This window comes from Trichoderma virens (assembly GCF_000170995.1).
Source record: "Trichoderma virens Gv29-8 chromosome Unknown TRIVIscaffold_88, whole genome shotgun sequence".
NCBI classification, from domain to species: domain Eukaryota; kingdom Fungi; phylum Ascomycota; class Sordariomycetes; order Hypocreales; family Hypocreaceae; genus Trichoderma; species Trichoderma virens.
In genome coordinates, this window is record NW_014013661.1 from 789,590 (window position 1) to 803,323 (window position 13,734).

The following is a 13,734-nucleotide window of genomic DNA, read 5'->3' on the forward strand; positions in this document are numbered from 1 at the left end:
TCAGTGACTGGGAGTAGAGAGCAAACATACAAAGTCTGAGTGAAGAAGTCCAATATGGTTGGTCAGCCTCGGCGATGGTGGCAGTTAAAATCACGTGAACCCCCCCCCCCCCCCCCCTCCTTGAAGTACCTATACGTACATGTACACTGTTTGCATGTGGCCTTTGGCAAAGCCATTCCCACCTCGCCTCTTACGGTAATAACTTAAGCAACTGGAACATCACTTCACCAGAATTTGAATCCTAACAGACAATTCGATCATCATGTCACTTGAGGAAGAGCAGTCCATACGAGAAAAAAACAAGCAGGTGGTATCTGAGTACACCACCGAATTCTGGGGCAAAGGTAATACGGACGTTGTAGATAAACTTTGCTCTGACGACTTTGTGTCCGACTGCCCATTGCACGGCCGAAGGGAAGGAAAAGCTCAAGTGAAGAAGATGATACTTGATTTTAGAGAGGTGAGCCTTTATTTTTAATTCTAGTGGGTTGCTGTGGCCAGTTTTGACTACGGGATAACTAACATTACGACAAGGCATTTCCCGATTTTGTAATCCATGCATATGGATCAATCCCCATGATAGCAGAAAACGACTATGTGGTGGTACGCTGGATTGGTGGCGGCAAACATACTGGTCCCGCATTTGATGACCTGCCAATTGGCCGGCTTCCAGGCCAAAATACGGGCAGGATAATCCAATTTTCTGGCACAACGATTTACACTCTGAAAGACGGCAAGATCGTTGAGGAAGTGGCTGAGGAGGGTGCGCTAACTGCACTTCAACAGCTGGGGATACTCAGCAGTGCTCGCACTTCTGATTGAAAGACGAACCAAAAACAAGCCCTGATGCAGGCATGGGATGACCCTATTTGTGGGAGGGTAGCCCTGAATGTGTCATGGATGGTCGTGCTCCTGGGAATCTGCTGCTTATTGGTCGAGTAATGGCAAAAAACGCCGATAATGGCGGCGAACTGTGCAGAGCTGGGTTATGAGCCGCGAAAGTGTTTAATCACTACCTAGATACATACTGGATTACCGCTTTTGGAGAGCGGCTAAATACGTGAACTTTGACCAGTCAGCTTCTTGGGACTGATTCCTATGCATTCTAGGGCATTCCCTAGAAATTCCAGCATTTGATTTAGGTATACCTATTAAAACACCAAGACAAGAACCACCTATGTAACATGCTATTTGCGGCTGGTACATTACCAATTCCATCTATCCTGATTTATCGTCGATAATGAGCCCCGATACTCAGCCCGATTCATGAATGATGTTTTGCACGTGTTGTAGGAGTCATGTCTTCCTTAGGATGTTTGACTCATTATTTTCTAAAGCCCTGAGGTAGCTTGCCCATCCAACGGACCTCCAAGCGGCGATGGAGCGAACCGGTAAAGTCCAACCAACACCGTAAACAGAGTTCAAGTAGGGGACAGCGTGACTGAAAAAGAATCGTTGCCTCTAAGACACTTGGTCCAGCTTCTACCAACGTCATGGCAGTTCCAAATATTGTGCAGCATGACAAAAGCTGGTGTTGGGTCACTAAAACTGCCTCTCTCCAAGATACCCATGAGTCGTTTTGTAAAATATATACGCTCGACAGGCAAAGAGCTCTCAGCAGCAGCAATAAAATACACCCAGGCTAAACTATTTTCGCCAGGGGCATATGGGGGTATATGTCGAGTCGTGTCCTTTAATTTATTGAGGACGTCCTCACTATCAGGAGGTAGAGTATCGTTCATGATGTGATAGTAGTAGATGTAACAGGCGTGCTTGATGGCCTCACTTATTGACTTGAAAATTCGAGTCAAGTTATCTCTAAGCGTGCCGGTAGGAACAGTGAGAGAAGTACAGCCACGCTGCTCACGTATGGTGTTTCGCTCGATTGTCAAGGGTTTTGCATAGCGGCGTACCCTGTCCAAAAGTGTCAGCCCTGCGCACCATGGTTCGCGAAATCTTACAACTTACATATCAAGTTGATCAAGGAGGAACACTTCCATGTCTGAGTGAGGCGTTCGTTGCGTAAGAGGAACAGACTCACAGTTTGTCGCATCTATCCATGACGTTACCATGCCGAATAAAAGACGAAATTGGGGTCCGCCATTCATCATATCAGTGATGAGCAGGAGAATGATGGTAGCCAAAACCGTTACTCTCGTGTCACTGTTAGGATTACCCGTCTTAGACATTGCAGAGAGCTTCTCGATAGCCTTAGATTGAAAGGTCAAAGCCAGTGGCAGAAACTTGCGGCGCTTGAATCGCAGCTGATTTGCTGATATAGCCAGTAGGGCATACCGAACAAGCTCCTTATCCCATGCAAGAGGAAGCACGTGGCATCTGAATCCATTTGATGGTCCGTCGAAGACGACAAGGGTGGGTGCGATGTTTTGAGAGACTTGAATAATGTCAGAAACACGTCAAGAAAAGGGGTTGATAGTGCGTGTTGAGCAGGACCAACAATTGTAGAAGAGCATCCTGGTCAAAGGATTGACGAACTCTAGGTTCAAAGGTATCGGTGTGGCTATACGGGGCCCTCAAGGCAGAATATCTTAGTGCACTGGAGCCGAAAAACAGAGCCTTGCATAAGATGGAACTTACGATTACTTGGCTCAGAGATGTGTGGTGATTGGTAGGGAGATACACTCGCCGAATGACTGGCCACGCACACTCCAGGCGCAATCTGACCGTCAAAAGCCTCGACAAGGGCGTTCACATTCAGATTCCCAGGGCTTGGAGCGCCACTACTGGTTGAAAATTGTGAGCACGGCTCTTTGCCGTCTCCGCTCGTCGTATTTTCACATAACCCTCTTAAGCGAATTATCTCCGTCTCAAGGTCGTCGATGTAATCCACTGTCCGCTGGCGGTGATACCGCTGGGCTCGGCGCACTTGGTGCCTGCGTCTACTGTACCCTGATTCGGATGAGGCGCCTTCATCGGGCTCTTAGTAATTAATGAGTGAGAGTTCAAATCAATCACGCACCCGGATCTGTAGCGCCCTGCTCTGTGGTGTTGGTGAACCGGACTGATGCGGTGCCCAAGACACGGAGTCTCCGGTCCTGGATTGTCTCTCTGCGCTTGCGCAGTTTAATTTCCTCCTTTGCATAATTTTTGTGGTTGTGAGACTGGTCACTTCTATTCTCCATAGCCAAAAACGGTCGTGGATGGATGTGATTGGCAGCTACCAATTGTCGACGATGGCGATGGATGAGGTTTACGGAATCCAAAGGAATACACCGTGCATGGGTGGCAGTCAATTTCCGTTCGTTGACGAATCAATAGCAGGCGGGCTGATATAATCAAGTTGCAAACTACTCGTATAAGTTGGTCTTTGGTGAATCACAGAAGTAAGTCACTAGCGACTTCCTAGGACAGCGGTGGACTCGGCGGACCCGACGGACGAAAGAGGGGCTCGCCGGAACGACTCATCGAAGGCGTTACAGATGGGTGGCCACACTAGTGGCGTTAATGAACTTCAGGCAGGGTTGAAGAGCAAAACTGCGTGTCGTCGTCTTAGGTACCTATACTGACTACATAGACTCTTCGCTGCGTAGCGTAAAGTGTCCTCTTACTTGGGGGAAACACCCAGTGGTCAAATTGCAATCGACCGAGGAGGTTCAATATATCAAATTACGTTGTCTGCTGAAGGGCGGAGAACAGAAGTTTTTTTGAAGAGCTTCGGCCCGCGAGTTGCGATATATTCATTACTCGCAGTGTCGAAGGTGATGGAGGTGATAGTTGATCAGTCAGTTCAGTGCAAAATTTGACTTAGTCGTTCTTCATCAACACTGGCAATGGTGCAATTAGCACTTACCAACCTTGCAGAACCTCGATTTAGAAACAGTTTACAGAGTATTGAAGCCGCCGATGTTCTCGTGATAACGCATAGAATCCGGGCGTCAACGGTAAATTTGGCTGCAACTCGAATACTGACTCTAACTTTAGCCGCATTGTCGTGCTAGAATGTAAGCCAATACTTTATGTCAACACGCGAGTCAAAGTTGAATGATGAGGAATCCTGTTGTGTTTCCAAAACGGGACGAAACATGGGTTGGGGTTGCATGAGGTGGAGATTAGCGTCGCTGTTGGACGTTGAACTGTTTCCGTTCCTCACTTCCGCGTCTCCAGGTTTTGCCGGATTACGGAATTCTTTATCCTTTTCCAGTAAATTAATTACCTAATTCAGTGTCAGCAGTTCCAGTTCTTAGTGTCAAGTATTAGTACGGTGCCACTCTCTCTACCAATATGCCAGGGCCAACGCCGAACAGCGTCATCATAGTACCTACTGCTAAAGAACAGCCTGGTAGCAAAAGCTCCAAATGCTACGAGGACTGATGGTAGATGACGAGAACTTGCACCGTTTTTACTGCTGGACCTCGTCATCCGGCGTTATGTAAGTGGAGCATCCGTAACATCTCTGAGCCCTGAACGTATAAATACTGAGGGAACGGAGAGTCGCGTTTGCTACCATAGATGTGGATATAAAAGAAGCACCACATAGTTACGGATTCTCCAATCCATCAACGTTAGACCTTCTATTGCTAAGTTACCTTAAAATCTCTCACCACACTCTACATCATGCAAGCTTGGCATCATCACCCTCCCGGCGGCACCGAGAAGCTCAAGATCGTCCAGGTGAATATACCAGAGATCGATGATGACGAGGTCCTTGTCAGAGTACACGCTGCAGGTCTTATCTGGATGGAACTCTACTGGCAGCTCTACGAGAAGGAGGACGGTACATACAAGACCCCTATTCCTGGAGAGGACTACTCTGGTGTTATAGTAAAAGTGGGATCAAAAGTGCCAAAGGAGAAGCGCCTTGAAGTCGGCACTGAGGTTATGGTCTTTGTAACTAAGGCCTTCTCCAGCAAGCGAAGCACAGATGGCGGTATGGCTGAATACGCTAAGGCTCACTTCTCTAGAATGATCCGCAAGCCTCAGAGTCTAAGCCACGTCGAGGCTGCATCAGTGCCACTTTCCGCTCTCACCGCATGGCAGGGTTTATTCGACTATGCAAAACTTCAAGCTGGCCAGACTTTATTAGTCGCCGGAGGCACGGGTCCAACTGCCCTCTGGGCTATCCAGATGGGTAAGATGGTCGGGGCTCGAGTTATTGCCACAGCCGCATCCGAACAAAGTTTCAAGCTTCTCAAGTCGCTTAACGTGGACGAGGTTATAAACTACAAAGAGGTTAAACTGGAGTCCGCTCTAGAAAATATCGATGTCGTCTTTAACGCTGTAGGCGATGAAACGACAAAGCAGGCCCTGAAGGTTGTTAGCAAAGACGGCATAATTGTTAACATCGTGGACACAACGGTCGGCGACCTGAGCAAGGAGTCTGTGAGGGATAGCTTCCGGGAACCTTTTTTTAGGAAGGAGGAGGGACGGACGGTGGTTTTCTTCATTGTTGACATGAATGTGGAGCAGTTAACGAAGATTTGTAACTTGCTTGAGGAAGGCAAGCTGAAGGCGGTCATCGGTGGGGTCTTTGAGTTTAACGATGCGGTGAATGCCTTCAAGCAGGGCGAGACGGGCCACGCTCATGGGAAGATTGTGGTGAAGGGGCCTGGTCTATGAGATTTTACCGCTCGTCAAGGCCATAGTTAAGAATCAGACAAAGTCGGGACACATTGGCGGATCGCCACGTGGCTTATTGCTATTACTTGATCTACAAACGCCGCCATTGTGATGCCATGTTAACTAGAGCCTCAATACCATCCTATATTTTGCATTATGCATCAATGCTTGTTGCCGGAGAATTGCACAGTTTGGCCATAGTTGTGTGCATTCCCTCCATCCAATGTTTACAAGTCGGTGCTGTGCAAAATCCTGTGAAATGCATTGGTGGCGGCGCAAAAACTTGGCATAATTTCGAAAAGGCCTCGGCGAGAGACGACCGCGAGTCAGCCAAAGGACCATGTAATTATGCGGGCTATAAGAGTTTATCATGAGGGCTAAGGGGGGGTGCACGTGGGAGCGATTCACAAACTGGTCGATTCAATGATTCCGAATCATCAGGTTGGCACAGCTCGACTCGTGCCATATCTCCACTAACGATTAGTTTTGAGACTAAAACTAAGTCTATACCTTGGAAGCAATGGGCCTAAGCCCAGTCTGTGTTGGCTTGCTGTCATCCACAAGGACTAAGTCTTGACCCCAATGTCTCTATATTCTTCATCATAAACCACCAATGCAGCAACTCCACCCTTCTCAACAACCTCTGTATCCACAATCAACGTCGCTAGCAGTTTGGCGGGTTCCGCATCGCTGTAGTTCTCGCTGACCTTATGGTGACAGCCTGGGGCCTCAAACCAGCTTCCGCCCTGCTCAACCACACGAGTTGGCTCGTCGTTCATCTTATTGAGTACCGTCCCTTCGAGTACGATTGCAGATACAGAAGCTCCTGCGTGGCGGTGAGGAGGTGTAGAGCCGCGGGGAGGATAGGTAACTAAGAGGCCGACGCTAGATTTTCCAGGGCAGTTTGGTAGCTGATTCTGGTATACAAGCTCGACGGTTGGAAGTGGCCGACTGCCAGCATGTATCAGCCAGGTGTTATTTCAGATGGGGTTATGAGCAAGAGAATCGTATCAATTTCTTAGACTCTGCTAGAATTCATGTCATACCTTCGGTCATATTTAGGAGGATCGGGTACGATCTTGCCTTGTTCCATGCTGTGCTGTCGACTTAGGGGGAATACACTGGAATATTGTCTTATAGACTTGCCGAACAATCTTCGCTGGATATCTACGGGACTTATATACTTTTCCAAATGCAGGGACAGGCTTATTCGGAGCTCTAGTGATTCCACAGCCCGGAAGTGAAACAGGGCTGGAGATGTTGTGAGTGTGTTGCCATGCGGGGACGCTAAATTGTCAGCTCAGTATAGTCAAAAGAGTGATGGGCGTTACGGCCAGCAAGTTCGGTCTCATTTTGCCACCTGGCTGCAGAGTATTGAGAATTCTCCATCACAGGGGGCAATTGATAGAAATCACCAAACAGAAGAACGCTCCGGCCGCCGAAGTGGTCGTTTTGGAATTCAGGAAAGAGTTCGCGGAGGCGTCTGTTACTGTTAAGCGCAGCCGTTGCGTTTTTTCACCAACTAACCGTAGGGGTTCAAAGCGAAGCCCGGAGCTAGATCTGCTATACAACATCGGGAAATTTTCTTGAAAGGGTTATTTTATTCCGTAATCCTACGACATGGCATGGTTCCCACGGCTTCTTCGGCATTCGCTCTACTATGCGTCTTCATGTAACCAGGCGTCGGCTCAAGGCAGTAAACTTAAGCTAAGATAATGCACCTCAGGCTAGTCGTCCCGCTCGAGCTTGAGCTAGTCATATATGCTAGCTAGCGGAATCCAACGGACAATAGATAGGTAGTGTATATAGAAGTGGACTCTCTCTGTGTATAATTACCTGTTTTCCATCAATTAGACAGCCTCATCAATAGCAGAAGATCCATGTAGATCGGGATTTCATCGAGGATACTTGGCAGCGCGTTTTGCACGCAAGGGCTCCCGACTTCATTGGCGCGACAACTGATAGGGAGATTTCAGGAACTAACGTATTCGTTCATTAATCAAATAGGTGAATTCTTCATATAAGCCTTTGTTCAAGAATCCAAAAAAAATCGACCTCTTTGGGAGCCTGGCGGTCATTTCTGACTCAATTGCCATTCGAATTCCACCCACTCGTTCCCTGCCTCTGTCTTCCCCATTCACCTTGGATATGTCGATGTAGCAGTAACGCATGTCAATAAAGGAGTATTCTTGCATCTGACCACATCCCACCAGGGCCGGCCAGGGATCCGCCTTAAAAACCCCGTAATTACAAGTTATGATTTGATCCGCTGTAACAGCTATAGATCCCTTATAAGCAGCTGGTTCCGTTACAATAATTGCTACAAGTGCGATTATTGGCCTAATCTTTTGCCCTGTTGGCGCTACGGTATAATGGAACGTAACATCGTTGGCGATAATTTATTAGAGAAACGACGGGTTTTAACGACTAGAATTATCCAGGTTGACATCCTCTAACATGTTATTAGGAAGTCCACCCTCAACAGCATTTGTTCTGTTGAGGTCTACCTTATTAAAGACAATTGATCTTGGATCTCGCCGCACGACAATTGGAAGTTTTAAGTCAGCATTGTCGTCTGAACTGTATGAAAATGGCTGCGTCCTGTTAAGCACCACCACGGTCTTTTCATCCATCGAGTCTGTTAGTCGTACCGAAGGCTTAAATGAATGAATGCTTAGTGAACTCGGAGTAGAGAGCAAACGCGCATTTTCGATGCCGTCTCCTCTATAACTATAGAGATCTGTGCCTCGTATTGAGGCAGCTTTTCCCAGACACAACATCTGGCCTTTATTGCCGTTAACAGATCCTACGACTCCAGAAAAAGATATAGACGACCGCTGTATTGCTTGTGATGATTCGCCAAATCGTTGTTTCTTATTTGGCTGTTCCTCATTCGAATGGTCATTTCGATCGTCAACATCGTGTATATCTCGCGTTCGTTTTGATGTTGGCATTGAGGGGAGAGGTAATATCGATGGCCAAGTTTGGCTATGCCGTTTGATAGTGAAAAATTTGCAGCATTCTGAGAAACCAATGTCTTCAATGTCCCGTGGGGTTGGATGAAGTAGTAGTGGTGGTATGTGTGCTAAGAAATATTGCGTTAAAAATGTAACAGAAATGTCTTGAAGTAAATGAAGAACTTACTTGCTTCTAAATTCCAAGCGTATAGATCCTTGAATGCGGCAAATAGCACCATTGGATAACGATTGTGTAGCACACACAAACTTCCTCCTGCAATCGATATCCGATACGAAAAGCAGTCGATATATCGCACTGCGGGCTCTCCTTGTTGGAGATATAGACTAAAAACGGCTATTGAGCGGTCGTTTTTTGATCTGAACCCGAGATCTTCGTCCTGAAATATTAAGAACCCATCATTGCAGCCAATCTTGATATTGTACAAATATGGCAGTTCAAAATGAGCTCGCCTTTCGGACCAGTAAGCTCCATCCGGGTCGATGTGGCTAGTGTCCAGAATTGCTGGAGTCGATACTTGTACGGTGAGCTGGTTGGTTGTTCGTGAAAGCTCAACTTTTGCTGTGTAAACAGACCGAAGAATGGTAATAACGGAGAGGCTAGGACTAATGGCAAGTGGGAAATTCAGTTTCCAGTTTCTCATAAATCCTCTTAGCGATTGACGAAGCTGCATAGATACTTCCTCCTCCTCAAGAGGTATGCCTACGAGGCACAATCTGGTGCTGTTATCGCCGATTCGGTATATCTCATACGTGGCTTTCCACCCTTTGCAAAGTTTTGGGCTCAATGACGGGTCCTGTTTGAAGTCCAACTGAATAGATGGATCATATAGGTTGCCATCATTTGACATGATATTTCGGAATTCCCCAGTTCCTGTCCAGAGCATTTCGAACAATCTATATAAATTGTAAGTTTTGTCTTTGATCAATTGATTTGCCATGCGGGAACGGTATCCTAAGTGGAAAATAAAAAGACTTACTCAGATGGCCAGACACTTAGCACTGCCATTCGTTGCCCATCAGATGATGTTTCAGATACGGAGAACCTTGCTTTCCTATTTCCATTTCCCGATTGGCCGCCAGCAGAGAGACATTCCAAGCTTGCTGCCGAGGTAGGTTGTAAGAATCGACTCTGGGTAAACAGGGTCACGTCGCCCCAGATCTCATGTGGACGACTGCATAGAGTACTATTCCACGATGCCTCTATTTCAAGGATATCAACGGCAAATTCACTGATATCGCGATAAAGGGTCTCCAGCCTGGATGAGGTGAATGTATCGTTTGTGAGGAGATTCACAAGTGATGCGGCGGCCGCTTTCAGCTCCTTTGCACATGATTTAATCAGCTCAGCCCCTCCTTCGAAAGTATAAACCGCTTCTATCCAGAGCATTATATTAAGTTTGAGGTTTAAGAATCTCTTTAGAGTATCCAAACAAGCCTCAAAGGATGCGAGATGTGCTGGTTGGTCCAATTCGGAACTATATTCAGCTTTTTCTACCAGGTATTTCAGGTGGTGAGCCCATTTGAGCGACGCATACTCTAGGAATGGGTAAGATTCTCTTAACTCGCCTGGGACAGCAGATGTGCCCATGCGTGTAGAAAGAGGCTGCAGCGGGATAGCAAATGTCATATACTTGATGCATGCAGTTGTAATCTCGCAGGATGCACTCCAAGCGGATGTGGTAAAGTCCACACCGGCTGAAGAGACAATAGTTCGCGCGGATATAAAGTCTTTTGCCGTTATATGAATGAAGTGAAAGCATCCGTCTAGTCGCTTCTCTATCAGCCCGCGACAAGACATGATAACCGCATGGTCAATGTCCACTAACAGATCATCTGGATTGCCATGCAGGCCACCTTCCGACACGACACAACGCATCTGCTGAGCTGTGAGGTTGGAATAGGCATGTGTGCACCAAAGAAAGACTTGACGGGCGAGTAATTGGCTGGGCTTGTCTTGGTTTTTGATCATGCTGAATATATTCTCATACAAGGTACCGATGCCCTCTGGTGTTTCTCGCTGGACAATGGCCAACCTCTGTCTTGGAGTAAGGGCTGGCGAGCTGAGATACAATATCATCAATCTCGCCCATAGAAACATGCCCTCGGCGCGGCTGACGAGGTGCATCACCATCGATGACATCTCACCGTCGACAAGGTGTTGAGGGAAAAGACCCAAATCTGTGAGATCCTGAAGCTCTTGTGTAAAGAAAATAGCCATATCGCTGTTTACTCGATGTTTAAGCATCGATATTGATGAAATGGGCGACTTCGGGTATCGTAAGGCGACAACAGTTGGTCGGCTGAACAAGGCGACACGGCCTTTTGACATACCGCAAAGCCGATGAAGATCACTGACAAGTTGCGTATCCTCGGAGCATTCATCCACACCATCAATGATCAGGAAGATATTTGGCAGAATGGAGACGGCTAGTTGAAGGATATCCAGCAGTTCCTTTTCGGACGCCGTATCGACACGGTTACGAGCCGCAAAAGCAAAAATATCCCGGACCTGCTCGATTTCGCCATGTTGTTGGTAGATCTGTGTTGCCAGCGCCCTATAGGCGCCAAGACGGGTGTTCGATCCCAGTTCAGTTGCATCGAAGAAGAAATAGCAAACCGCATATGAATCCAATTCACTTTCGGATAGCTTTTCCTGCAAGAGGTCTATAATAGACGCCGCCAGAATCGTCTTTCCTGATCCCGGATTACCTGGTGATTTGTTAGTATTATTTTGGGGAGTGCTTGTGTAATTTGGCTGGTCGGTCTCTCACCGTGTACCCAGAGCATCGCAGAGCGGCAATCAGAGGAACCATGGGGCTGATTCCAGGATTGAAACACCGGCTCATCAAGCAACCACTCTGCGGTGCCCTCATGTTTCCTATCTCTCGCGTTGTCAAACGCAGATCTATAGGCTGGGGCCGAAAGCCACCCTCTAAGAGTTTGGTCGAATCTTTCTGAAAACCAGCATGTTAGTGGATGATATTTGGCGAGAGTAGTTCAGCTGTTGCGGCTCTGAAGTCACGTACCCTTGGCAGCTTCGGTAAATTCTGATTTGACCTCTACTACCTTGTCATAGAGTGCGTCAATCTTCTTCAATTTCTCTTTGATATAGTCTGAATCTTGCCGAGAGTTGTTCCGAAGTTGTATGCGGAGTGCCAGGTTAAGTTCACTCAGAACAATTTCTCTACAAGCTTTCATCTTCTTAAGAATATCCTGGAATCTTGTACTGAAGGGTTGCCGCATGATGTTCGCAACATAGAGCGACGTCTTCTTCGGCTCTACCATTGAGAGAAAATTCCGTCAGCTGATTTCATGACTGCATCTCTTTGTCAATAAACTTACTGCCATCTTTGCGGATGAAAACTCGGGAAACGGAGTGCAAAAAGTCGAACATGCATGTATAAAATCGTACCAGAGCCTCTGGTAGTCTTTGGGAGAATGAATGTTTATCACGCCCAAGGCTGATGTAAATTTCGGTCCATTGCGGAAATTCTGCAGCGAGTTGATCCAGCGTTTCACACAAGTTCTCGAAAAAGGTGCCAAAATTGCTAGCCAGCTTAACTCGGCGATTAAGTCTTTTTGTTAGATCATCGTTATGTACGGTTGCAAAAAGCCAGAGTAACATCTGTTGGTGCTTGCTTCATATCATACGTACCTGTAAGACAAGGCGAAACGCACCCCAGGCGACGTTGGCCCATTCAGGATGAGCCGAGCAGAGTATATCGATTATACCGAAGAAGGGACTGAGTTTGTTGCCAAAGGCTTGAATCTTGCGCAGCATAGCCTTTCTGTCTCGGTGTCCTCTTGATAAGATGTCGAGCTTCCGTGCTGACTCTACTAGTTCCTCTGCGGAGCTACATTTTGGGAACGACCGCCTTTCTTCTTCCGACAGCGAGGCCAAGAATGTATCTTGAGCTTCTTTGAAGAGCTCAGCCAGATCAGTGCTGCTAAATGCACTCGTGTTAGAATGTGGCCGTCAAACACTATAGTTGCAGGAAGATAATCTGTAAGCGCACCCTAGCACCTGAGAATTCGTCGTCGTCATATTTCGCCTCGGTGACACTCAAATGGCGCCCAATGATCAATCATTCCCAAACCCAAAACTGACCGACTTCATCTGGGGTATTAAAAGTAAAAAAATTAAGATATTTAGCCAAAGGTAATCAATTCATGAACGCGTGTGCCTTGCATGTTTAAGCGCCGCCATCAGGGAAGCCTCCAACTGGCACAGCCTCTAAATTCAAGGGGCACAAAACCAAGGATGAAGCACCGCCACGGACGCCTTGTTTTTGGAGCAAATCAAGGGCGCGAACCAGCGGTTGTAGCCTAATCGGCGTTCCCTGTACGTGCAGGGATGAAACCCCATGATTGGACGACGAGATCTTAGTAAATGGTACCAAAGCTGGCTAAAGTTGTCACGCATGTCAGATCATACAGCCCCAGAGTCATACGCTGTCGCGAAATATTTGATCTTAGGTACAAAAGTAGGTAGCATTAAAGTGTGTATTTACTTCAAGCGGTAATGTCAAGTTCACCATTATCAGGGCTCAAGCGAGCTACACAGACGTGGGATTTGTGTTAGGTTTTCATCTACCGGAACTAAAGAGCCGTTGGCCGACGTATAAACGGCTTCCTAGTGCAAACCTTAATACTACCTACATAATTACTATGGAAAAGGCCCAACAACCATCATATATGATCGCGAAGATGCAGACGTGTCCCAACGTGTAGCTCAAAAAACTCAATTTTTGTAAGTCTCTGCGCACTACACAAATGCTATCTCAATAATCAGTCCAGCGGAAATTCTGCCTTTTTCATATCATGTACCGCCTGTAGCACATAAGTCACCCGCTTCTACCTCTGGGACGACTCCTCTTTGCAATTATTCCAAACGCTGTGGACATTTAGCAGTCACCGTCTCATAAGCTGTCCCACAACCAGTTGGACAAGTCGGACAAGGCGCCACCACCGTTGGCGCGGGAGTCGGGCAGTTACACGGCTTCGTAACGGTCTTGAGTAAAATGCAATCTGGATGAGGACCACAGTGCTTAAGGGTATTGAGAGGAGGGCAGCGTCCCGGGATAGTAACAACCGGACACCCTTCTGGCAATTGGGGAATTACAATAAAGCCCACACACCTATGGGGGGTTAAGTTAATTGCAAAGGGTCAATCTGGATG

The 13,734-nt window shown here is 47.1% G+C and overlaps 5 protein-coding genes across 5 annotated transcripts; 2 read left to right on the forward strand and 3 right to left on the reverse strand.

The window, feature by feature from the left end:
- Nucleotides 1-262: 262 nt before the first annotated feature.
- TRIVIDRAFT_194820 (uncharacterized protein) lies at nt 263-1,414 on the forward strand (the record flags this gene model as incomplete). Its single annotated transcript, XM_014096363.1, has 3 exons — nt 263-460; nt 535-799; nt 1,398-1,414. The coding sequence occupies 3 exons, from the start codon at nt 263-265 to the stop codon at nt 1,412-1,414; spliced, it is 480 nt and encodes a 159-aa protein (XP_013951838.1).
- Nucleotides 1,415-1,463: 49 nt separating this feature from the next.
- On the reverse strand, nt 1,464-2,372 carry TRIVIDRAFT_7305 (uncharacterized protein; the record flags this gene model as incomplete). Its single annotated transcript, XM_014096119.1, has 2 exons — nt 1,464-1,880; nt 1,995-2,372. Coding segments are annotated over 2 exons (795 nt in total), but the record flags the coding sequence as incomplete, so codon positions are not given.
- Nucleotides 2,373-4,575: 2,203 nt separating this feature from the next.
- On the forward strand, nt 4,576-5,577 carry TRIVIDRAFT_42730 (uncharacterized protein; the record flags this gene model as incomplete). The annotated part of the gene is made up of 1 exon (XM_014096364.1): nt 4,576-5,577. The coding sequence occupies one exon, from the start codon at nt 4,576-4,578 to the stop codon at nt 5,575-5,577; it is 1,002 nt and encodes a 333-aa protein (XP_013951839.1).
- A 566-nt stretch (nt 5,578-6,143) lies between these two features.
- TRIVIDRAFT_66549 (uncharacterized protein) lies at nt 6,144-6,670 on the reverse strand (the record flags this gene model as incomplete). The annotated part of the gene is made up of 2 exons (XM_014096365.1): nt 6,144-6,528; nt 6,624-6,670. 2 exons carry the CDS (start codon nt 6,668-6,670, stop codon nt 6,144-6,146), a joined length of 432 nt encoding a protein of 143 aa, XP_013951840.1.
- Nucleotides 6,671-7,963: 1,293 nt separating this feature from the next.
- Nucleotides 7,964-12,600, reverse strand: TRIVIDRAFT_210425 (uncharacterized protein; the record flags this gene model as incomplete). The annotated part of the gene is made up of 8 exons (XM_014096366.1): nt 7,964-8,565; nt 8,722-9,449; nt 9,533-11,264; nt 11,327-11,509; nt 11,582-11,833; nt 11,898-12,180; nt 12,211-12,502; nt 12,572-12,600. 8 exons carry the CDS (start codon nt 12,598-12,600, stop codon nt 8,384-8,386), a joined length of 3,681 nt encoding a protein of 1,226 aa, XP_013951841.1.
- Nucleotides 12,601-13,734: the final 1,134 nt, after the last annotated feature.